The sequence below is a fragment of the Aethalodelphis obliquidens genome, unplaced genomic scaffold (genome assembly GCF_003676395.1).
Source record: "Aethalodelphis obliquidens isolate GAN/ISIS:26980383/991018 unplaced genomic scaffold, ASM367639v1 scaffold37, whole genome shotgun sequence".
Lineage (NCBI taxonomy): Eukaryota > Metazoa > Chordata > Mammalia > Artiodactyla > Delphinidae > Aethalodelphis > Aethalodelphis obliquidens.
Genome location: NW_020837981.1, coordinates 13,154,804 through 13,180,483, shown reverse-complemented (window position 1 = coordinate 13,180,483; position 25,680 = coordinate 13,154,804). Strand labels below are relative to the sequence as shown.

Genomic DNA, 25,680 nt, shown 5'->3' with positions numbered 1-25,680 from the left:
CTCTCTCTTCTCTCAATCACAGGACTGCTTTCAAATTGATGCCTGAAGTTTCTGGCCCCTTGGAAAGCTTCTCTCCCCTATGCCAGGGCAGACAACTGAGGCTGGGGAGGTGAACAGACCCCAGAGGGAAGGAAGAAGCTGCCCCCTCCACTACAGGAGGACACCTGTGGGAGGGGGCTCCATTGCTTAGGACCACACAGGCCGGGCCACACTGCTGGGCAGGTGGAGGGTCCAGGTATCATCGATACCTGCGCGTGAGTGAGGGCTTAGCCCTTTATAGGAATTAGCTGATTTAATCCTCCCAGCAGGCTGTGTGGTGCGGTGGTTATCACGCCCATTCAACAGGTGAGGACACTGAGGCTTAGAGAGTTTAAGTTGCAGTCGTGGGACTGAGTGAAGCAAAAAGCCCTCTGTTGGTGTATCTGCTCACTTACACATATCGCCTGTGTAAGCTGGTTGTTTATTTCAGATTTCTTCCAGAAGGAACTGGGAGCTTAACAGGAAAAGCCCAGTGTGACTGGAGACTCACGGGGATAAATTATCACAGTGGATCTGGGGGAAGCCAAGGGATTAGGTGGTTTCAGGTGCCCGAGTTGAGCAGATTACAACATCTGGGGCGTTGGCATTTGGCCCTAAGTGTCCTGACAGTTAAATCCGAAAGGGAGCCGTGCTGAAGTGTTTCCAGGCAACAGAGTACGCGCCCATTAATCTATAGAGGCAGCTCTCCCTGGAAGCAAATCTCAAACAGGAATTGATCATGTGGGTCTTAGTACAAATGACGTTGATGGGTACAGTCAGTCCATGGTGTCTTCCGCAGAGGTTTTGCAGAAGATCTGAAACGCTGCTCACCTGTCCTGGCGTTGACCGCGGAGGAAGGCGGGGGCCTAACGATAAATCACAACACAGCGGAGGCTCAGATTCCACGTGGGGCTGGGCCGGGCCTTGCTCTCTGTGAAGCTCCCTTGATAAGGGCTAGTCCTTGCGACTCGGCCACCCATCTGGTATAACCGTGCACTGCTCAGGCTCTGAAATCACACCTGCCACGGGTGACCTTCAAGATGCTTCCTAACTTTTTCAGCATGGGACACGCCAAGCAGAGCAGACACTGACCTGCCGTGGGGCTGGAGCAGGTCCCACAGACCCTCCAGTGGGGACGATTGAGCTTTTGGGGGAGAGGCCAAGGCAGCGGGGTGGCGAGGGTCTGGGGCAGCCTCACTTTCTTAATTGGCATGTGGGGTTTCAATGTTTTAACAACCAGTGTGGCTGTCCGGGAGCATCCCAGCTGGGGCTCAGCCCTGCCTCTCCTTTTGTTCCTTTCTGTGCTCTATCCCCAACCATCCTTCACAGACTCGGGTACCCATCAACTCTCTCCTTCATTCTGTCACCTTTCTCCTGGCCCTCACTCACGTGCAAGCTTGCTTCAATAATTGCAGTCATGGGAAGGAGAGCACCCCATCCTTTCCTGGCCTTCTCTGTCCTCAGGGCTTAGCCCTTTATAGGAATTAGCTGATTTAATCCTCCCAGCAGGCTGTGTGGTGCAGTGGTTATCACGCCCATTCAACAGGTGAGGACACTGAGGCTTAGAGAGTTTAAGTTGCAGTCGTGGGACTGAGTGAAGCAAAAAGCCCCCTGTTGGTGTATCTGCTCACTTACACATATTGCCTGTATCTCCACGTTCATGCTCTTGCACACACCCACGCACACATGCATGCACACGCCCTCTCAAACGCACATTGTTACATCTTCGCTGCCTGAGCTCCCAGAGGAGGTGCTGGCTCTTGTCCTCCAGCCGTCTTGCTCCTGTCGAAGTCCCGGTTCTGGGACCCTCTGGTTCCCCACACCTCCTACAACCGCGGGGTGCGGCTGTGGTTTCCCTGGGGCCTGTGCCTGCAAGTGGGGGCCGAGGGCCGGTGGCACAGCGGTCCCATTACTCACAGGTGGGAGGATGTGAGACAGTCGGGCCGCTCTTAAACGTCTCTCCACGTCGTCCTCATTAATAACTGTAATGCCAGCATCACTCGCTCTTAAATAGCCTCATTTATCAGCAAGCAATTTGCTGTGGCGAGGTGGCAGGGACGCAGATAAGCAGACGGGGCCAGGGTGCTGGCAAGACACCTGCCAAGTATCTTCCTCTCTCCTCCTCCATCTCCACGGCAGTGGGCAGGAAACTCAGTGAAAGGACTATTCCGGCCTGGAGAGAGGTTCTCAGGCTCACCTCTTTTTCCAAACACAGAGAACTTGGCCAGCGCGGGGCAGGCGTGGCTACTGGCAACACCCTGTCCTCTCTGGGCCCCAGAGCTTGAATGGCGCTCACAGGGGATCCTCTGTCCTAGAGGCACATGTCTATCTGTCTGACAGCCCCATCAGCTGAGAGAAGGACTGCGAGTCAGGGGGTCACAGCTGGGCCCTGCTGTGCCACCTCCAGGCAGTGACCTTGGGGGGTGCCGTTTGACTGCCCAGGGTGTCATCTGTAAACCTTAGCAGTGATGATAGGAATCCTTGTCTTGTTTCTGGTCTTAAAGGGCCTATGGCTAAAGGTTTTTCCATTAAGTACAATGCCTGCTGTAGGTTTTGGTATACAGATTCTATAGAGTTGAGGAAGTTCCCTTCTATTCCTACAAATAGGTGTTGATTTTAATCATATGCATTGATAGACTCTCCCTCTGTAAAATGGACACCTTGTAGCCATCGTGGGGATTGAATGAATAATTCACACAACAATTCTTGTGCACTCTAAAGAGCTGTATTACTTAGGAGTGTATCTGGCTGCAAGTTACAGGAAATTGGCTGACAGGGGTATAAACAAATAGGGGCTTGTGTTTTCCTTATAAGGAGACCTAAACGTCGGCAGCTGCTGCAGTTGGTCGGCTAGTGGATGAATGACACCATCAGAAACGCAGGCTCTTTCTGTCTTTCACCATCCTTCCTGCGGTGACCTTTTGTCCTCAGGCTGCCACATCTACAGGCATCACCTCTGCCTCTACATTCCAGGAAGGAGCAGGGAAGGAGCCAGAGCCTTTTCCTTTGATGTGTCTTTGCCAAGACCTTCCCACTTGCTCCCAGGCAGACCTCCCCTTAGATCTCACTGGCCAGAATCAGCCAGGGAAAGTGAGGCTGTTTGATGGCTTTAGCTCAGTCCTGATTCTGAGGCCAGGAATGGCTCTACCTCTCTGGAGTCAAGGGTACTCCACTGGCTGCGTGAAAAAATTGAAGTTGTGTGGGCAGAGAAGCCTGTGTGGACAGAGAAGGTTGTGTGTATGGAGTGGCCATGGTTTCTGGGCAGGCACACTGGCCTGTTTTCCCTTGGGTGGTGAGGACTGGTTTGGAGCCCATTGCTCTAGGCTGATCTCCAGGTGACCCTGCGTCCTGCTTGCCAGGATGCTTGGATTCTATGACAAAGCCAGGAGTAAGCAGGAGGCATGGTCTGGACTTTTCATGCTGGGATACGTGGACCCAACTGACACACAAAAAGCCACAGATAAATCGGACTTATCTTCCTGGAGTACTGATTTTATTTGACAGTGGAATGGAGAAAGAAAAAATTTGTATTAAAATAAACATGAATATATTACAGAGTAGAATGCAGAATTTATAGATTTTTAAGACGGACCCGCTGGACTCTAAGCTCCTTGAAGACAGGAGCCATGTCTCTCCTGTTCAGTGTTATGTAGGCTCTCAGTGCAGCTTTATTGAGGGAATAAATGAGTGAACTAAGATGTAAACAAATAAAATATCAAACAGATTTTGAATAAGTTTCATCTTTGGGGTCTGCTTCTTTAGGCTGTACATCTTCAGGATCTCCCAAGGTACAAGTTCCCTTCTTCTCTGCATCTAGGGATATTTTGGCGTGAAGCACTGAATTAACATATTATTTGTTGGAGACTCCAGGCACTGTGGGACACAGGGGAGAGGGAGGCAGAGAGTGCAGGAATATCACGGAAGGCTTCCTGGAGGAGGTGGGCCTTGAGCTGGAAAAGATGGGATGGGAGGAGGGGAGGAGCAGTGTGCTTTTGTAGCCAGGGACCAGCCTAGAGCAGAGGGTAGGAGGGGAGGGCTGAGATGGGATAAATGGGCAGGGCCTAACTGCAGTAACATGGCTTAAGGTGGTAACACTGTCTACCAAGGTTTCCCCACGTATCGTCTCACACCAGGCCTCCAACAGAGTAGGCCAAGTATCACAGTCCTCATTTTATAGATAAGAAACGGAGGCTCAGGACATAGCCACAGTTACAAAGTCAGTACAGGGGAGGCTGGACTTGAACTTGGCATGGCAAACTCCAGCTCTCTTGCTCTTAGACCATTTCTCACTGCCTTAGGCCACGTTCCCTAGAGACAGACTCTGAGGTGGAGATCTGTATGCTGGAGGCTAACCCGGGTGTGCGGGAGTGAAGGGAGCAGGATTGGGCAGAGGGAGAAGCTGGGCTGTGCTGCAGTTGCAACGGCGGCCTCAGCTGGTCCTCAGAGGAGCTCTGGAGCTGGGATGATCCAGTCTGAGGCAGGGGGCCAGGCCTTTGTAGCCTCCATCAGTCACTCACAGGGCACAGACTATAACCTTGGGCAAGCCACGTGCTTCATGCCCTCCCCCTGTTGGTAGAAGCTGCCTCCCTCTCTCACCTCTCCAAGGTATAGCTATACACATTGTTCCCTCTGCCTAGAATGGTCCTCTCCTCCCTCTCACCTACAGAACTCCAGCTCATCCTCCAGGTCCAAGTTCACATGCCATTTCCTTTAGCTCTAATATCTGTTCGAGATATATATAGCAAAGTGAAGAACAGTAGACTCCCACTTGTAAAAAAAAAAAGAGAAATAAAGTATATATATGTATATATCTGTATATATGTATACACACATATTTGCTTGTGAATTCATAATATAAACAGATCTCTGGAAAGTTACATAAGAAACTGCAAACAGTAGTTGCTTGCAAGGTAAGGACCGAGTGAGTGGGTGGGGGCTTTCTGTGCCTTATGAATTCTGAGTGATATAAATTAGATCAATTATTTAATAAGAGTAAAATAAATCAAATAATTATTAAAAACACAAAGAAAGAATGGTTAAATCATTTGGGGGGTAGGGCCTAGCTGCTTACTTTTCTCTAATATGGCCTATCACCACTGTAATTAAATAATTGATGATATAATCGTTTATTTCAAGTCCGTCTCCACCCCCAGATCATAAGCTTGGTGAAGGCCATCTTGTCCACCACAGTCACCCTGTGTGCAGCACACCTAATGAGCAACTGAGGAGATCCAGGCTCACGTCCCCAGGCCGGCTGCTGCTTCTCCTTCACCTGTCTCCTTCCCCCACCCCACGCATAAAAGCAGCCCACTTTCTTTGCATTTTTTGCTTATTAATGCTCTTTATGATCACTTATGCCAGAGGCCGGCCTAGAGGCCCTTTATATAATACATCCATCCTGTGCACGGGGTGGACAGTCATTGCATACATAATGTGCAGGCATCTGCATTCCCTGGGCCACGGTCCCTGCCCTTGTCTGTACCTTTCTGAGAATCTCAGCTACTGTCCGGAGCCAGGGTCAAGCTCTTGAGGGAGTGGGGAGATGGGCCGTGGACATGTTACTTCTTGTGGCTAAATGCATGCTCTGATAGCAGCCAGCACAAGCATCTTCAGGGGCGGCTCAGGGAAGGCTCCTCCCTCCGCCCACCCCACCCCACCCCAGGAGGTATCTGGACCGAAATATGGAGGAGAAGGCACATACTGGGAGAAAGGAAGTGAAGGGCCTTCCAGACAGAGGAACTTCGGCCTTGCACCTTCTCCTGAGTACAGGATGCTGTGAGTTTGGGTACAGTGCTCAGAGAAAAAGATGGGAACCCTACCACCCAGGAATGAGGGCTACCTGCCAGTCCTGGGCCTCCAGGGCTGCTGCATTTGTCCACAGAGTCTTTTTTTCTCATGCTGCCCAGGCTCCTCTGACATCCCTTACCCTGTTGCTTGGTTAATCACTTGTTTCCACCAGCTAACAGTGTACACCAGTGATCTACTGTCTGCATTTTGTTTCCACACTGGCTTTACCTGGCCCACTCCGGGATCCTTTAAACCTCTGTTTGGTTGTCAACACCTAAACGCTGGGAAATTTTTTATCAAAACATGGATTTCCAGTTTTCGTTGATTGGATCTGGCCACAATCAGATGGCTGCCCCCTTTAGATGGGACACACATGCCCTGCAATTCAGCACAGTCCCCACCTGAACTTCTTCGTTCATCTCTGTTTCCAACCTGACCCCGGGTGACATTGAGCTATGACTTCATTGATTCCTCAAGAGACTAATTAAATAGCCCGAACGTGTTTTTGTTTCACACTTGTTACTGAAAGGCATTTTTGCTTCATAGCGAATTCCAGGTTGGCATTTTCTTCCTCTCAGCGCACTGAAGATATCAATCTATTGACTTAGGCGTCCATTGTCGTATTTGAGGAATTAGTTCCAGTTTAAAATGTTGGTCCCTTGTTGGTAGTCTGTATTTCTTCTCTGGCTGCATTTAAGATATTCTGTTTTTCTTTGGTGTTTTGCAGTTTTGCTATGACCTGCCTGGTGTGAATTGCTATGTAAATATTTATCCTGCTTGGGTTTCGCTGGGCATCTTGCATCTATACATTGGAGTCTTTGGTCAATTCTGGAATATAATCTCTTCAGATATTGCTTCTGCCCATTCTTTGCTTCCGGAATCCCAGTTAAATATAGGTTAGACCTTTTAATTTTAGCCTCTTGCTTCTTACCCTCTTGGCTATATTTTCCATCTCTGACTCTCTGTGCTACATTCCGGATAATTTCATCAATTTTATCTTTCAATCCACCAATTCATTTCAGCCATGTCTAATCTTCAGTAAAACTAATGCTTTTGAAATTCTAATGATCATATTTTGATTTCTGGGAGCTCTATTTGATCCCTTCTTTAAATTTGCTTGCTCTGTTCCTACTGGCAAGCCTCTCTTTTGGTTCTTGAAGCATAGTAAACATTTTATATTCTCCGCCTGGTAATTCCAGTATCTGAAGTGTTTGAGGTCTGATTATGCTGTTTTTTCTTCAGGTTTGCGGTCATGGTGTTTAGTGTGTGTGTGTTCATTTTGACTGCAAGATCCTCATTTGGTTGGCAAGGTGAGGGGAGGGATTGTTTGAGACCTGAGACCTTCAGGTGGGTCACTCCAGAGAGGATTTATACTTGTTTTTAGTAAGCACTGAGGCTCACTACTTGTCTGGGGCCACTTTAAATTAAAATTTTTTGCTTAGGGATTTTTGGACACCCAGACAAGGTGAAATTGGACTGCAAATGCATCTGAGGGCGATCTCGTGGTTATGAATCCTTGAGGGCTGTACACCCCTTTCTATTCATCATGATTTCAGAGAGGCATTTTGGTTTCTTTTAAAGACTCCTAGTTTGTGTGGGGTACAGATTTATTTCTAGTCCACCCTTGCACTAAGGGTGTGATTCTTGGGGTCCCTGCTTTGGTGGGGATGGTTTTCTATTAGACTTCCTACCCTGAATAGGGTATGGTAGACCCTGGGCTTTTTTCTCCTCTTCTTTGAGCCCTGGGGGCTCTGACAATGAAAACTCAGATTTACCTGGTTCAATAAACGGCCCCAAGGCATCAGGTAGCCCCTCTGGATTTCTTCCTTCACTTGGTATTTCTGGTCCAGGCTGAGCCTCTGAGAGGGCACTGCTGCGCGCGATGTGGCCTGGCTGGGGCTCACTCGGGCACCTTTAGACTTCTCCCCCAGTGCTGTCTTCCATCCGACACCCCTCACTCACCAGCTGCCTGCCCATGCACCCCCCAGGAAACACAGTCACCTTGAGGTCCCCAGTCCAGTAAACAGGCTTGCATGGTTTGGGGCACATAGTTGAAGTCCAACAAAATACCACCCCCTAAACTTGACCTGAGCCTCGGCACCTGTTTACCACGTAAGGGCTTTGAACCATAGTGATGGTGGTTAATTTGACTGAGTTACCCTTGAAGGAATCAGGTTTTTTTTTTAACAACCTAAACTAGGGTCACAATCTATGTCCTTCATTTGTGATGCAGCTAGAAACATCACACTTGGTTCTCTGAGGTTGTCTTGCTATATTCTGTACAATTTGTGGGAGGAAGGGGGTACAGCAAAGTTGAGGCAAAAGAGCGCTTAATCGTGACAGAAGAGAGCAGGGTGTTAGTCCTAACTCCGTCACTGTATAGGTGACCTCGACTAGCCCCCTCCCGGCTGTAGGTCTCAGGGTCCCTGTAAGCAGCCTGAGGGCACTGCATGGTGTCTGAGACTCTGGGCAGCTCTGGTATTCTGTGATTCCCACTAGAGTCAAAGGATCCCTTTCTCCACGGGAGCACGGCAGGTCCAGGGGGGTCGCACTCAGGGGCTCTTGGCCGCACTGTGCACAGCTCCCCACAATGCCACGTTGGCCTCGGGGAGAGGGGTGGGAAGACAGCCAGTGCCTCCTGCATCTGCCTGGTGGGTGGTGGGAGACTGTCGCTGGCATCCTGCCACGCCCTCTGACCTGCTCTGGTGGGGAAGTGGTCCTCTGCCCCCTGGCTGCCCAGCCCCAGGCCCTGTCGCAGTGAAGGACAGAGGTACCTAGAGGAGCTGAAATGCATGTCCTCTGCCTCCCTTTCTAGGCTTCTTGAAGCACCGGCAGTTTTCAGAAATCAGTTTGAGAGGGGAGACTCTGCCAGAGAGAGTGAAAGAGGCCAGGGTCTTGCCCACAAGTTTCCAGAAGTGAATTACACCCCGATGTTCAGAGAATGGGGGCACTGAAAGCCATGGGGGAAGAAGTGTGGGTGCCAGTCTCCGTGCAGTACCTTGGCTAAGTGGCAAGGGGACCCCTCTGCAACCCACCCTCATCTCTTCACTTACTTGTTCCCACCTCTCGTCCACCAGCGATCACCATTTCCACCACGTGGGACCTGAGAGCTTCCAGCTCTGTCCACAGGGGGCGGGGAGGAAGAATCTTGATTCCAATGGGAAGAGGACCTCCGAGGACTCCAGGAGTTTGCCCTCGGCCCAATTAAAAGATAAACATACCCAATTAACAATATCCTCCCACCCAGGCAATCACCAGGCAGGTGGGCCCTGGGAAAGCTGTCTGGCTCATTCTCTCTTTTCTCTGCTCCTCAAACAAAGGCAGCAAGACACTCCTTGGGATGTGCCTAGTAGAAATTGGGGATGGAGTCCTTGGCATGGCTTTTAGCATTACAAGAACCACACTCCTACAAACTCTAGAACCAGATTGCCTAATGTTTATACAGCGATGCACCCCTTCATTCATTGATTGATTCATTCACTCACTCAGTTGCTCAGTAGACACTAACCAAGGGCCTGTCCTGCACCAGGCACTGGACAAGGATCTGGGGATCCGGCAGGGAACAGGGTCACAGTCCCCGCCCTCAGGCCTGCTCACTGTCAGGTGGGAGAGTCAGGCTGGAAGATTAGCCACTCGTTAGGATGCAGAGTGCAAAGTGCTTTGGTTGGGGCCTGCTGTGGGAGAATCAAAGCCTCTATGGGATGTCTGGCATTTATGAAGTGCTTCCTCTTCTGTTGTCTGGCTTGGGCCTTGCCACAGCTTTCTAAGGCAGGAGCAAGGCCAGCGAGGTGGCAAGGTTTGCTTAGATTACACAGATGGGGCCGGGAGTGGGCCTCTGACTCTAGTTCCAGGAGCCCGCACTGTACACCTCTGGACTCATCACTCAGCTGCGCTGAACCGTAGTTTCTTCCCTGTTAAGAGAACGTGTGGCCCCTGGACAGCCCCGTGCCTGGGGGTGTGGTGGTAAGGACCTGGAATGAACGGCCAGGAAAGCGCTTTCTAAGTGTTGGGTGTTGTGCACATATTTAGACTTATTATGATCATTATCTCAGGTGTCAGGCGATCAGAAATTGGCCCGAGTGCAAAGCATCTCACCTGCCACCCAGCTAAGGAGGCCCAGGTTGCCTATTCACGAAGCAGTGATTTATAACCAGGCAGGGAGATGGGCAGTCTGGAGGAGCTGTCTCAGGTTCTGCACTCATGTGTTCCCCTCCGTGACAGAGATTCTGGATGAGAACAGCTTACTCGTTTATTTGTTCCTTTACTCATTTGTTCATTTGCTATCCATCCATCCACCCACCCGCCCACCCGAGAAAAGATATGCCTGAAGTAAAGTCAGCCAGAAAACTTCCTGGCCCAATGTATCTCTCCAATCATTATTTCCTGAACCACTGATGTCCTCTGAGATGCTCTTGGAAGAAAGGTTTTCTTGGCCAAATAAATTTGGGGAAAGCTGTATCTTCTCTACCACCTTGTGGAGTTTCACAGTGCACATTAATGTAATAAAGGCTCTGAGAGGTCCTGCAGGAAAGAAACCTATTTAAATTTTTTTAATGCAATGTTCCCTAGACCTTCGCCTCCAAGGAATGCTTTTTCATGGAGTATCCATTAGTGTCCCTCCTCGGGAATTAATGATTCGTGAAATACACTTTGGGAAGCATCCCTTTAAGCACAAAATCTTTTTTTAATTATAATGACTTGCATGGAATATGCATAAGACCTATTTTATATGCACCTGCCTCCTTACATAGGGATGACTCACCATTCAGCACTTCCTCGGCACATCATCGCGCGCATCGCCGCGAATAGCACTCTGTGATGATGCATCGTCATGGACCCGAGCTAGAGAAGGGACTTAGAGTATTTTAAGTTTTCACTTTTCAGAGAGTTTTGATCTTTCCCTTTTGTGAGCAGCAGAAGCTGTTGATAATTGCTTCTTATTATTGTTCACGTACCTGCTTGAGATGTCTATAAATTGAAAAAGCAAAGAACCAGGCTGATTATAATTGTATGGAAAGTAAGGGTAAACAGGCTCTGAGTGAGGACCTGACCATAACTCTCTTTTTCATAATGCGCTTGAAATTTGGTGCATGGATTTTGTACCATGACTTTTAGCTGCTCAAAGACCTTTGGGGCTAATTTCCTGCTTTTCGTCTATGTTCTGGATAAGTGAATACGTGGGATGTGACTCTTGGATATATGGAGTGTTACTAAATCCCCAGTAGAGGACAGGCCCCTGTGAATCATTTGGGGCCAGTACTGAATAAGAGCACTGTTTTCAAGGTCAGCTGGTCCCGGATTTGAATTCTGACTCCACCTCTTTTTAGCTGTGTGATCTTGGGCAAGTTGCTAAACCTCTCTGAGACCCAGTCTCCTCATTTGAGTGTGGGAATACCTTTCTCACAGGTTTCTGGTAGGTATTAAAAGAGATTGAGCCTGTGAAGTGCTTAACAGAGTGCCCATCAGACAGTAGGTGCTCAATGAATGGTATCTAGTGGCAAGGCCGGGACTAGGGTGAGACAAGCCAGGTGCCCAGGGCACAAAAACTGGGGGGGTTGCTCTGAGACTTGTGCAAGTACAGGGTCAGCACTGAGAGGGAGTGCCACCTTAAATTTTGCATCCCGCGTGCCTCTCTTGTCTCATGCCCTTGCTAAGTGGGATGCTGTCACCCCACAGTTGTTCTCAGAGACCGAGGACCTGGGAGGCCTCCGATTAGATGAATCGACCCATGCTCACCTAGAGAACGAGCCCACCACCTGTAACGGCTTCCCCCACCTTAGGCGGCAGGTGAGCCTGCTAAAAGGACTGGCCCCAGATGAATAAAGGCATACCTGTGGAGAGATGGGACGGGGGATAAGACGAGTGGGCAAGCTTGCTCACCTGGACCCTCCAAGGTCAGGAACCACCACGGTGCGCCCCCCACCAGCCCCTGAGTAGGGGCAGGGCCTCTGCCAGCTGGGCTGGACCCCACCTCCCTGGCAAAACTTTGAAAAACACAAACAGTGGCAAGAGCAGCATTTGCATAAATCTCATTAGAAAAAGTGCAAGTTTCATAAATCTTGTGATAAATTAGTGCATTATCATTCTCAAAGTGATGTATTAATTTTAGGGCAAAATGAATGGTGCTGTGATCATTGTGGGTAATTATGAGTCTCCTCAAAGAGGAAGTGATTTCTGGAGGGACTTGTCTGGCCTCCTTCTCAGTGGGAGGTGGGAGGGGGAGCAGGGGGGAGGGGAAAGGTGTCTTTCTCACCTGCTTTTCTACTTGCACCTTAGTTCCTTAGTCTCCTTTCCTGCTATTTGGAGGTGAAAAGAAGCAGCCCCTTGGGTTTGGGGGCCCAGGAAGGTATGAGATTCTGAAGCCAGGCCCTAAGGTCCAAATTCCCTTTGAAAAGAATTTTAATTGACTAGGACCCAAGCCCATGGAAGTTCTAACCCTGTGGTTCTGAAAGTTGTGGTTCCAGACCAGCAGCCTTAGCATCTCCTAGGAACTTGTTAGAAATGAAGATTCTGAACCAGGAACTCTGGCAGGGGCCTGTGAATCTGCATTTTAAACAAGTCCTCCTGACGATGCTGATGAGGTGGGAGGGAACCTGTACTCTAACGCGGTGATTATCTGTTGGCTGCACGCTGGAATCACTTGGGGGAATTAGAGCAGAATACTGATGTCTGGGCCCTGGACTAGACCAATTAATTAAAACAGAACCCTTAGGGAGTAGGGCTGGGGCATCCTTATTTTTAGAAGCTCCCTAGGTGATGCTAATATGAAATCAGGTTGGGGTTCCCTGCTTTAAAACCATGTATTTACTTCTTTTTTTTTTTAATATTGGGACTTGGAAAAATTTGAACATGGGAAGGGGCAACCGAGCAAATAATTTTTTTCTTTTCCTGCCCCCCCTGTGCAATTGGCCTGAGCGGAACGTGTCTGGGGGCACTGATGTAGCTGGGGACCCACACGTCTGAGGCTGTAGAGTCCCGTGGAGGAAAGTCGTCAGGAGTGGCTCCAACTTCGCCAAGTGGAAACACCACCCAGATCAGTCATTCCCAATCTTGCTGGCACGTTAGAACCACCTGGGGATTTAGAACTTTCCAAAGCCTGGCTGTACCCCAGCCCGATTAATCAGAGCCTTGGGATGTGGGACAGAGGCACAGGGGTTGTTTGAAAGCTCCAGGTGACTCCAGGGTGCTGACAAGTTTGGGGACCACTGACCTGGAGGTTTTCCTACATCGTAGTTTCTTGGATTAGTCCTGGAGATTGAAGCAATCTCAGGGATCATCTAGACCTTCGTTATCAACCTTGGCTGCCCTTTGGAATCATCTGGGGTTTTTTGTTTGTTGAGAATTCTGATGCTTGCGTCCCTTCCCCCAAAACTCTGATGCACTTAGTCTAGGGGGTACAGCTTAGCATCTGGAGCTGCAAAAATGCCACAGGTGATTCTGACATGTAGCCTGGCCTAAGACCCGCTGGACTGAAATACCCCATGGTTTGCAGGAGAGGGAAGGGACACCCTGGAGAAGCAGCCTGTTAGCAGAGCCTGGCCTCGCTGTGGCTGCTCTCACCGGGGGGCTGTGCTGATGGGTGACAGTGGCATGGCTCATTCCGAGCTAGGGAAATGTGAGTGTTGACAGGGTGCGTGAGAGGCAGGAGGGAAGCACCGGGTCCCTCTGAGCAGGAAGGAACCAGCACGTGCCTGCAAGTGTTTGGATAATCTCTTCTAAGCCTTCAAGGGCTGGCAGTGCTCTGTTTATTTTAATGATAATGTCAAGTTCAATTTGCCATTATTTTTCCACATTTCCTTTTGTAAAGTTAATTGAACAGTTCAATGAATTGAAAAGTTTCAGGAGAAGGGAAAAAATACCCCCCCCACTATTATCACTGTGATTAAATCTGGTAACTACCACTTGGCCTTCCCGCCCCCGTAGGCCAGGGAGCTGCAGCAAGGACTCAGGAAGGTCAAACGGAATATTCTGGAGCCCCTTTATTCATGGCTGTTTCATGCTCAGGCTGCTGTTCTTGAGCAGAAAAGAATATCCGGTCTACCCTGGACCCGGGCTGCCAGCCCTGACGAGTCAGGCTCTTCCCAGCGTGTTTCAACCAGATTGGAGAGCCTTGCTAGCTGGGGCTGGGTCCTCTATGCCCTTCTGTCCTCCACAGTGCCTAGGACACAGTGTGGCAAACAGAATCACAAAATTGTAGATATTTTAGCTGGACAGGACCTTAATGTGGTGCAGTGGAAAGCATACTGGGGCGCCCAGGACCCACCTGAGTCTCAGCTCTGCCACCTGTAGCTATCAGCTGGGTGACCACGGACGCGTCACTGAGCTGCGCAGCCCCGCTCTCTTTGGCTTGTTGGCCTCATCAAGAATGTGAACTTGTGGCACGTGTACGGCTACCCCTTCCCCTACTCACGTCACGTGTCTCTAATGGGTCACGGCATCCTTTGCTCCTGAACGGAAGTTCAGCCTCGAAATCCTTCACCACACTGCCCACGAAACCATGACCTGGGGACCAGCCTGGCACCTGAGCTGAGACCCACTTGCCAAGTTGGATTCGATTTTCCCCAAGGACCTCTGTGCTTTGGCCATTGATGTCAGCCCCCTCATAGTGTCAGTGGGGAAAGGGAGGCTCAGAGAGGTGAATGACTTTCCCACAGTCACACACGAAGTCGTGGCTGAACGCCATCCGGTGCCAGCCTTGTTCTAAGCCCCACTGCTCCTGTCTTAATAAAGGGACTTCACGCTGAAGCTGCCTTCCTCTTGACCCTTCTTCTGTGTCCTTTGATCCTATGCCCCGAGTGCCCCCACTTGCCAAGTGCTCATCCTCGGGGTCACAGCCCATGAACCAGGGGGAAGGGTAGGAACACAGTTCTTCCTCCATGCAGGCTGTGACTAGACTCCAAACCCATGCTCACGCTTCCCAAATGTGCCTGTGAAAGGCCAGGAAAAGCATGTGGCATAAGAGATATGTACGTAGATCTGTTTTGTTCACTGCTGTATCACCAGTGCCTAGAGCAGTGCCCAGGACAGAGCAGGTGCTCAGGCAATGCTTGCCGAGCGAATGAATGAAGGACTATAATTGCTGCATGGGGATTAGAAGGGTCACCGAACAATCCTAGCTCTGCCTTGTGTGAGCTGTGTGACTTTAGGCAAGTAGCAACCTCTCTGTGACTCATAAGCTTATAGGGGCTTAGAGCACGTTGGTGTCTGCCGCCGGGCGAGGCAGCCCTTGGCGTTGATGGCTCTATCGCGGTTGCGCCAGAAGCAGAACAGCTCTGGGATTCTGAGACTCAGGCCCAGGTCCCTCAAATATTTAATGTCTGGTCTTTGCTCTTGTGCTTTATTACTTTAAAATAACAGCAACGCGTAGCTCCTGTCCTTCCCCGCCACCAAAGCCTCTGAGCTTATATCACTCTGCACTGTTTAATGTCTCTCTCTGTTCTGCTGAATTAGCCTGTCCCCTTAGCCGTCAGACACCTGTGTGCCCAGATGAGCCAGCTGCCCCTTCTCCGACTCTCAGGAAGACCTCGCCATCTTCCTGGCTGGTGATAAGTGGGCTGTGGAAAGCCAGGGTAATGGCGGGGGGGGCCCATAGTCTGTGCCTCAAGGGTGCTCACTTTCAGGCCAGCCAAGTAACCCAGGAGTCCAGAGCAGCCTAAAACATGGAGGGGGCCTGGGGGGTCTCCCTGGCGGTCAGTCTCCCTGGGGGTCTCCCTGGAGCAAGGAGACGGAAGCCTCAGATTGGGGCTTAGTAAAAGGCTTTTTGATAAAACTGTGATGGCGGTGGAGGGAACGTGAATTCTGAGTCAGACAGACTTGGGTTCAAATCCTTGTTCTGCTGCCTCCCAGCTATGTGATCTTGGGTAGGTTCTTTTACCCCTTTGAGCCTCAGTTTTCTCGTCTGTGTAGTGGGCATGCTAACCTCTCTGGGGCCATAGTGAGAAATCGATGACAGAGAATGAATGAAAACCATTGAGTTCTAACTGAATGCTAGTTTCTTTCCCCCAAGCACTTCATGCCATCTACGCTGAGTGGACGGAGCTGTAGGAGAGAGAGGATATGAAGAGGGCCTGCGGGCTCTGGAGACAGAGACAGTTCCTTTATCCGGACAAGGGTGTTCTGATGAACGTGAGGGCGTCGGCCAGTGCAGGGCAGGCTTGGAGAGAGGGGGCCGCCGCACATCTCACTGCGGCGTACGTGGGGCCCAGGACCACAAAATAACCCCCAAACAAAGTTGGCTGCCCTGAGGTCAGACCAAGCTCAGGACCCCAGGGCATGAGAGGGAAGGAGCCTGACTGAAGGCAGGAGAGCGGGGAGGGGAAACCTAAGACAAATGAGATCATCCCCAGGAATCAAGGCACTTAACTGGCCTGTCTGATCCCAGAGGGGAAACAAATGAGATTGCAGGCTCCAAGGCCAGCCCAGGCTCTACGAGGCTCATCTCAGGAGAGAGGGGGAAGGCAGCAGCCCCTGACTCCGGCAGAGACCAAGGCCGGAGCAGCTAGGTCCCTCCGGACCACGGGTTGGGGGTGAGGGCGTTTCCTCCCTGAAGGGGGTGGGGCTTGTGCAGGAGGCCCAGGGCCATGAGTCGGGGCGAGTGGTTATTCTCAGAAAGATCTGGGAACAACCCACGGCCTGTAATCTGGGGTTGGGGGCCTACCGTCTGCTACTCCTCGCTCAGCCACTCACCCATACACAGCTCTGTCTCAAGCAGCTGTCTCCCAGCCAGGACCCCTGCTCCTCGGCTTTTTTTTGGTTCTCATTCCGCTGTAATTAGTCCTTGTTTCTGAGCTCACCTGTAGACTCTAAGTCTGATTCTCTCCCTCCTAACTGCCCTGAGCCTGATAAGAGCAGACTGCTAGATCCTTGGCCCCTGGTTGGGAAGGGACAGTAGATCACGGCTGATGTGAAGTCCTTTTAGGTCACAGATTGCAAAAGGTTTGCTCTCACATGCCTTTGAGGATTGATTAGTAGAGGCTGTATGGAACCCAGTGTTGTGAAGGATTCTGAAGTTGAATATAGACTCAACAGGAAAGGGAGCTGTGATTGATTAGTAATGTTTGCTTGAGTAAGGGAACGAATGGACCAGCTCCTCGGTCCCAAGAGATGAGTGATAGTTAATCACGGAGGGGTGGGAAGATTTGCCAAGCGTGTCCAGAACGTCAGCCTCTACCTTCAAGGGGTGATGCCCGCTCCCTGCTGTGCAGAGGTACAGACAACAAATCAGGGAGATATTTACGACAGAGGTAGCATCTGAGGCATGCCTTTAAGGGTGACCAGGATTTGAGAGGCAGTGAGAGGAGGAAGGGACTTGCAGGCTGCAGGAGCAGCAGCAGCACAGGTATAGGAACAGGCGAGGCCCCAGTACGATTGAGGGATGACAGCAGGACTTTGGGCTGAGCCCAGAGGGTGTGGTGGAAACGTGACCGTGAGGGGCCAGGGGGTTAAGGACAGGTTGGGAGGAGCACTGGCCATTCAGTAAGGAATTTTGTTTAATTCTGTGTGAACTGTGGGAGGTGTCTAAGTAGCGTGTGGCACGATCAAAGGTTTGCCTTAAGAAGATGATACTGTAAGGAGGAAGCACGGTCTACTCTGCCTACCCTTGATTCATCCTGTAGCACCCTCCCTGGGTTTGGGGAACATAGCTTCCATCCTTCCCCAATCCAAAACATAAAAATGAGATAAAAGGCCGCGCAGCCTGCCACTGCCTTTCCTGAGTTTCTGGCCCACCGCTGGTCTAGGAGGTAAAGACTTTCAGCTCCCCAGGAGTGCATGACATGCCAATCCCAGGCCTCACCCATCAGGGCAAATAACAATAATAACAGTAACAGTCATCTCAGCAATCAGCATGGGCCCAGCAAGGCTGCACAGGAAGCTAGGATTGTCTACCCCTTGCCTGGAAGACGGATGCGGCCTGCTGCTGAGGAGCTGAGGCCATTGTGGTGGATGTGTCACCAGCCCTGTGCCTCCCAGGGAGGGGCATTCGAAACCTGCTGAGCAGATCCCCACTCCCACCGGGGCCCCTGGCCTCCAGGACAGAGTTCACTGCCCGAGGATGGGGTACTTGGGCCCTAGGATAGGGTACACTGCCAGGGATGGGGTACCTGGCCCCCAAGATGGGGTACACTGCCCAGAATGGGGTACTCGACCCCATGATGGAGTACATGGCCCCAGGATGGGGTACCTAGCTGCCAGGAAAGAGTACTTGGCCCCAAGAATAATGTGCCTTGCCCCGGATGACCCCCAGGGTAGAGGTCATGGCCTCGGGACGGGGTACAGGGCTGTTCCTGAGAGAAAGGACCACGAGCCAGTGCCCCAGTATGATTCCACCTGCATCCAAACCCAGGTGCTTCTGGTCTGAACATTGGTAGGTTTTGATTATCTGTGCTTTTTCCTGTCCATAGTGTGCATAATTAAGAGTTAACTTGCTGTACTCTCTCCTCTTGTCGTGGCTCAGAGATCTTCATGACTTTGGGGGGGGCTATCTTCTCCCGACACCCCTAGGCAGTTGGCAGCATTCATTTATTTACCCAACGACTATTTACTGAGTGCCTCCAGGATGCCAGCCCATGTTAGGCTTAGGGATACGTCAGGGAACACGACAGGCCAGGCCGCTGCCCCCGTGGAGCTAACACGAGTGTGTTTGTGTGGCAGATAGGGGGTTGGGGCAGGCAGTCAGCAATTCAAGTGAGTAAACGAGATCATTTCAGAGGAGGGAGGGGCTGGGAAGGCAGTGACTTGGGGTGTGAGGACACAGTGACGAGACATCTCTTTAGACAGACTCTACCTGTATGATGGAGCATTTGAGGAAAGTCTCTCCGAGAAGGTAGCTCATGGCCTGAGAGGTGAATAATGAGTAGCATGTAGTGACCTAGGGTTGGAATATTCCTGGCAGAAGACACAACCAGGGCAAAGGCCCTGAGGCAGCCACAGAGTGTTCAGGATCAGAAAGAAGACCATGGCAGAGGGGGGTAAGCCCGGGGACCCCTCTGTGAGACGCAGCGGGAGGATTATCTCAGGTCAGGTCACTGGGGCCTTAGATGTGATCTGGTTTAAGTTTTGTTTTTTAAATCTTTAAATTGTGGTAAAGTACACATAACCTAAAATTTACCATCTTAACCATTTTTAAGTACAGAGAGTGTTAAGTACATTCACACTCTTGTGCAGCCAATCTCCAGAATTCTTTTCATCCTGTAGAAGTAATACTGAACCCATTAAACAACAACTCCCAACCCTCCCTCTCCACAGCCCCTGGCAGCCTCCCTTCTACATTCTGTCTCTATGAATTTGACCCCTCTAGGGACATCACGTAAGTGAAATAATACCAGTGTTTGTCTTTCTGTAACTGGCTTATCAGCATACACTTAGCACAGTGTCCTCAGGTTTCATCCATGTTGTAGCATGTGTCAGAATTTCCTTCCTTTTTAAGGCTAAATAATTTCCATTGGCTGTAGATGCCACATTCTTGTTTATTCATTTTTCCATCGATGGACACTTGAGTTGCTTCCACCTTTTGGCCATTGTGACTAATGCTGCTATGAACATAGGTGTACAGTGATTTAAGTTCTTTAAAGTTCCACTTTCCACCCATGAGGTCAGGCTGGGCCCTGAGCTGGGTTGGGTTGGCACAGGGTGGAGGGGCCAGCCTCTCTGGGTTACCCATCCGCTGTAGGTAGGGGAGGCCAAGAGCAGAGAGTCCTCCGGCAGCACTAACTGAGCTGAGAGCCCTACGACCGAGCCTTTAAATCATCCTGGGTCCAGAGGAGCTTTTCTCTGCATCTAAAATGTGAGCCGTAAGCCAGGCTGACTTACAGGCAGTACCCACTGGTCCAGTTTGTTTATGGCCAGCATCCTTTCTGATTGGTTGGTGCCTGTACTGTGGCCACTGTTAACTATTTGAATATCACTCTGCTATAAACCAGTCTCAGGCTGTGTGTCAGAGTCTCTTGCGGGGAGAATGGGAGCTGCTGTTTAAACGTTTAAACTCTGGGGTGCCCCCCAGCCAATCGAGGCAGCAGGGCTTGGGAATCTGTATTATAACAAGCACACTGGGTGATTCTGATACCATAGTCTTAGGAGGTCTTACGAAGCAGAAGCAGGCCTTGTGATGAAGATTCAAGTGCAAATTGTGTATGGGGAGGAGATTCCAGGAAACACAGGTCGGAGACTGAGGACATGAGACTGGGAAAGAAAGGAAGCCATAAAGATGCTTCATTAACCAAGTCACCTCAGTGGGCAAGTGGAGATGAGTCCCATAGGGGACCTCCAAGAGCCAGTGTGGGACACAGCCTGTGAGTTACCCCCCTGAGAGGTGAGGGAGCTGGGGCATTTATCTGCCATCTTCCATCTCTCATTCATTGAGCGCTGCTACCAGGGGCATTAGTTCCCTGGCACTATTGGCTTGTCCTGTGTATGGGTAGAGCAGTCTCTGATGGCCAGAACCCTTCAGGCCTGGCAGCTGGAGGTCGGGCTGGTGTGTGTGACAATGGTATGTGCTAAGGCGTAGCGGGCAGGGTACCAATAGCATCGGCTATGGAGGGCTGCCGAGCTCCCATCTCTCTACCATACAGGGAGCGCTCAGCCCTGTGAAACATTGATTATCCTTCTTACCACTGAAAAGAACTCCAGGCCTCATTCATTGTTGGCAGAAATTTAAATGGTGTGATTACTATGAAAAACAATTCGGTGGTTCCTCATAAAGTTTAGCAAACATAGAGTTTCTGTATGACCCAGCAATTCCACTCCTAGGTATATACGCCCCCTCCCCCAAATTGAAAACAGGTGTTCAAACAAAAACTCGTCCACAGGTATTCATAGCATCATTATTCACAATAGCCAAAAGGGGGAAACAACCCAAATGTCCATCAGCTGATGATGTGGGTAAATAAAATATAGCATACCCATACAATGGAATACTACTCAGTCATAAAAAGGAATTAAATACTAATACATGTTACAAGTGGATGATCCTTGAGAACATTATGCTAAGTAAAAAAAAAAGCTAGCACTTATCATATGATTCTATTTATATGAAATGTCCAGAACAGGCAAATTTGTAGAGATAGACAGTGGATTAGCAGCTGCCAGGGGCTGAGGAAAGAGGGAATGGAGAGGAATGCTCATGGGTGTGGGTTTCCTTCTGGGGTGATGAAAGTGTTCTGGAAACAGATAGTGGTGACGCTTACAACACACTGTGAATGCACCACATGCCACTGAATTGATGAAAATGATACCTTTTACGTTATATATATTTTCCCACAATTAAAAAAAATTAAAAAGAGCTCTAGGTATTGCACAGCCTGAGTTGCAGGGTATACTGTTTCCCAGGTGGGAAACAAACCCAGAGTGTGGTGTGTGTACCCCAGGATCCCACAGCCGGGTTGGTTCTCCTGAGGGGCTGCTTCTGGGGACACTGGGCAGAGGTTGGGCCCCACAGCTTGGCTTCATTCCTGTCTGAATGGTGCACACAGAGGTTGCTTGAAGCCTCCCTGATGGGGAAATGAGCTGCTTGTCCTGGAGAAGCCAAAGCCAGGCCCAGCTTCTACAGCAGGACAGTTGGGTGGGGGGCGGGGGGGTGGTGGTATGTGCCCAGTGGGAAAATTGCGGGGCGTCTTGTCTTAAATATAAGATTAAATTGGCACCTTTAATTAGTACACTTAGAAAAGGTCACTAGCAATTACCTGGGACACAAAGAAGGCATGAGCAGGCAAGAGCCCGTGAGGAAGCTGAAAAGGACCATTTTGAGCAGCACATAATTGAGGGGAAAATGGATAAAAGTCCAGGAAATTACAGGGTGGGTGACAGCAGCTGATGGCCCCATCCCTGTCCTGCCCAGCGCTCCCCTTCTTGGAAGAGCCTGAACATCGAGCCTGAGAGAGCCGTTTGGGATACTGGACCAAGTTGTATGACCTTGGCTGGAGGGTCGGTGTGGCCCTTCCGGAATCCCATCGGCCAGCTGGGAGCTTGGCCCCATATTCTCCACCTGGGCTGGGCCCTGAAGGAGGTTGGCAGGTGAGGTTTCCAGTCCAAGGGGCCGCCGTGGACTCATTGCTCTACTGGGGACAAGCAGGGCCCCCACGGGCCTCAGTTTCCTCATGTGCAATCTCCCCAAGCCTTGGGAAGTAGCTCAGTGTTCCTCAGACTTTGCCACTAAAGGACCCCTGAGGGTATCAGAAAGGAACTGTGTGTCCCCGACGGAGGCTGGAAATTCTTTCACAGTTTTAGGTTGTGTCTTTAAAAATGAATTGAGGGCTTCCCTGGTGGCGCAGTGGTTGAGAGTCCGCCTGCTGATACAGGGGACACGGGTTCATGCCCCGGTCCGGGAAGATCCCACATGCCGCGGAGCGGCTGGGGCCGTGAGCCATGGCCACTGAGCCTGCGCGTCCGGAGCCTGTGCTCCGCAACGGGAGAGGCCACAACAGTGAGAGGCCCGCATACTGCAAAAAAAAAAGAATATTATATTGTACCCCCATTATATTCCCATTTGTTTTAGAATAAAATAGTTGCATGTCACTGAGCGACACAGATGCTTTGAGAAGATGTGCTTGGTTTATCTATGACTTCACGTACCTCCTCCTTCCTCATCTAGGAAAGAGCACTGTACTGGGAGTCTCGAAACTTGTGTTTGAGTCCTGATGCTGTTGCTCACCATTGTACCTTGGGCAAATTACTAAATGCCTTCAGTTTCTCCATCTTTAAAATGGGAAGGTTGGGCTCCCCAAAAGGTCTCTGTTCCATGACTTCAGTCCTCCTTCTCCTGCTTCTCACCTCGTCTCATCACCGTGGATGCTGCCATGTCCTACTCTGCTGTGTGACCTTGGAGAGGCTACTTTGCCTTTCTGAGCCTCAACTTCCTAATCTGTATAATGGGTAGAATAATGACTACCAAACAGAGTTGCTGAGAGGATTTAATGAGAGAACCCATGTGAATGGGCTAGCACCATGTCTGGCATATCATAAGAGCCTAATGATTGCCCAGTATCTTCCTTTCCTAAGTGTTGGGCTTCCACTTAGGGCCTGATAGGGTCATGTCCATGCAAGTCCTAAATCTTGAGTTCACATATCAAGTGTTGAGATTTGTAAGGTTGTGGAAACAAATGTGGGCACTGGGCCAGAATGCCTGGGCTTTGAAGTCCAGCTCTGCCCTTTGCTAATTGTGTGGGCATGGTAAATTACTTAATCACTTTGTTACCTTATCTCCCCACAAGTGGGGAGAATAACAGGAAGGAATGAATTAGGGAGTACACAGAAATCCTTTAGCCCAGTGTCTGAAATGTGGTTAGTGCTCCAAAATGTTAGCTCTTGTCACGTTAGAATTGTCTTTTAAAAGTTGACTTAGAAAAGCTCATCGAGGGCTTCCCTGGTGGCGCAGTGGTTGAGAGTCCGCCTGCCGATGCAGGAGACACGGGTTCGTGCCCCAGTCCGGGAAGATCCCACATGCTGCGGAGCGGCTGGGCTCCTGAGCCATGGCCGCTAGGCCTGCGCGTCCGGAGCCTGTGCTCTGCAACGGGAGAGGCCACAACAGTGAGAGGCCCGCGTACCGCAAAAAAATAAATAAATAAATAAAAGAAAAGCTCATCGACATTCTCTTCTAGATAAAATTCCCAGAGTTTAGAATCCTTCCTTCCTTAGCTATTAATAGACCATCAGAGCTATTCAGTAAATATGAGAGTCAGTATGTGGGAAAGAAAGAGTGTCTGTCTCATTTTATAGGGTAAATGGAGGCTTTAAAAGAAGTGATTTGCCAAAGGCCGTGGTTCTAACGTAACTACTCCTTGAGAATCAGATGGAGACCATAGAGCCTCTCTGCAGAAATGACACACTGTACACTCAGAACATTTTGCACAGTTCCTGGCAGTTTAAGCACCTCTTGAAGCTAAGGTGAGCGGCTGAGCCGGTTGTCTGAGATGTCCTGCTTTTAGCACATATCCTGGGAAATGCCTCAGTCCTAGACAAAGCAGGATGGTTGATCGCCCGACCTGAAGCCTACCTTGTGAGGGATGCTGTGAACCCCAGGAGAAGATGACCTACTCTAGGACTTCTTAGGCAGGGCTGTAGGCCAGGCATCCTGATGCCCAGGGTGGTCTCTGGCCAGGGCTTTGTTTCTTGGTGAAGGCAATACCATAGTCCTCTGATGGAGGACAGGAGCTAGACTTCGTCACCCAGCTCTAGACTGGAGTTCCTGAGGGTGCTCCAAATCTTCCTAACCTCTGTGTACCCTAGTGGTTACCATAAGGCCAGCACCTAATCACTGTTCAATGAATGCCAGGTTTTGTAAAATTTTCTGAATTAGCAAATATTGCTTTGTACTTTTTGTGAGATTTAAATACATTGAATGTACCACAGGTTTGTTTGTTTTTAAATCTATCTGCCTAAAAAAAAAAAATCTATCTGACTGTTCATGGACACTGTTTTTTTTTTTTTTGGTTTCCAGTTTTAGGCTATTATGAATAAAGCTTCCATGAAAATTATTGTACCAGGAAAAAAAAAAAAAAAAAAAAATTATTCCATTTTAAAAAAAAAAAAAACCAACACAACTTACTTAGGCAAAACCAAAAAAAAAAAAGAAAAAAAAAGGGGGGGTGATTTATTAGCTCATACAGCTGAGCAGTCCAGAGGATGGAGCTAATTGCTAATTTCAGGTATCGTTGGCTGCAGACCCTCAAACTGTCAGGAATCTCTCTCCATGTACCATCTGGCTCTGTTTTCCTCCTTGTTGGCCTCAACCTCAGGCAGGCTCTTCCTCTGGTGCCAAAGATGGCTGCCAGCAGGACCAATTTAGCAACCCCAGTGGAAGGAGAGCGACTCTTTCCCAGTTCCAGCAGACTTCCAGCAGAAGTCCCGGGGTTGGCTTTGATTGGCTAGTTTGGGTCACATGCTCATCCCTGAACCAATCACTGTGACCAGGGAGATGGAGTGCTCTGAGTGGCTAGGGCTAAGTACTGTGCCCATCTTGGAATGTAAGAATTGAAGGGTTGGGAGCTTGCACTCATGTGAGCCACTTGGAGGACTCCTCTAAATTAAGAAAAGAGGACAGGCAGAAGTCACAGAACGTGGTGAATGACAGTTCCCTATTACACACTGTGACAAGTGACCAGGATGGAGGCAGGGAGCCTGGAACAGAGCCAGAGATGCACAGGGGTCTGCGGTAGTCAGTGACCTGCTGGTGGTCTGTTGGGCGGCTGCTGTCCACAGGGACTCAGCCACCTGAGTGAGGTGCTGAAGAATGGATTAACCTCCCATCTTTGCCCTCTGCTCTCTCCTGCGGGTACTTCAGGTTCCTCTGTGACCCAGTTGCTGGCCCGAGACATGGACAACGACCCCCTGGTGTTCGGCGTGGTTGGGGAGGAGGCCTCCCGCATCTTTGCGGTGGAGCCTGACACGGGCGTGGTGTGGCTCCGGCAGCCGCTGGACAGAGAGGTATGACCTGCCGTGACCTTTGCCCCTGGCCTTCCCTAGGGAGGCAGAAGCACACACTGGGGGGGGGATGGCTCGTCGTCTTCTGACCCTGAAGCAGCATCTTCCTGCCGGAATGGTGTCCCTCTTCCAAGGCCAGTGCTGATGTCTGGACTTGGGGTTAGAATAGGGTGGTTTGGGGTGTCTCCAAGTAAGGGGCGACACTGGATAGGCAAAAGGGACAGTGACCTCGGGTTCATCCCCTGTAGAACAGCGGCTCCACAGAGTGTGCACATCTACACCCCCCAACAGATGTTCCCCCAAAGGACGTTTTCCCGAGACACAGGTAGCCCTTAGCATGTTAAGGGAAGAGTTTGAACAAAACCCCAATCCCTGCTTTCTCCTCACTTTGAAGTGGCCCCAGAGGTGACTTGCTCAAGATCACACAGCCATTTAGAGACAGAGCCCAGATTAGAGCGAGAT

The 25,680-nt window shown here is 50.2% G+C and overlaps 1 protein-coding gene across 1 annotated transcript in view; it reads left to right on the top strand.

Annotated features, from left to right (window-relative positions):
* The window catches only part of CDH23 (cadherin related 23), a 450,353-nt gene that overhangs the window by 96,709 nt on the left and 327,964 nt on the right, over positions 1–25,680 (top strand). The window contains exon 5 of the mRNA XM_027129962.1: positions 25,079–25,221. Coding sequence (XP_026985763.1) covers positions 25,079–25,221 — 143 coding nt within the window. The remainder of the gene's footprint in view (positions 1–25,078; positions 25,222–25,680) is intronic.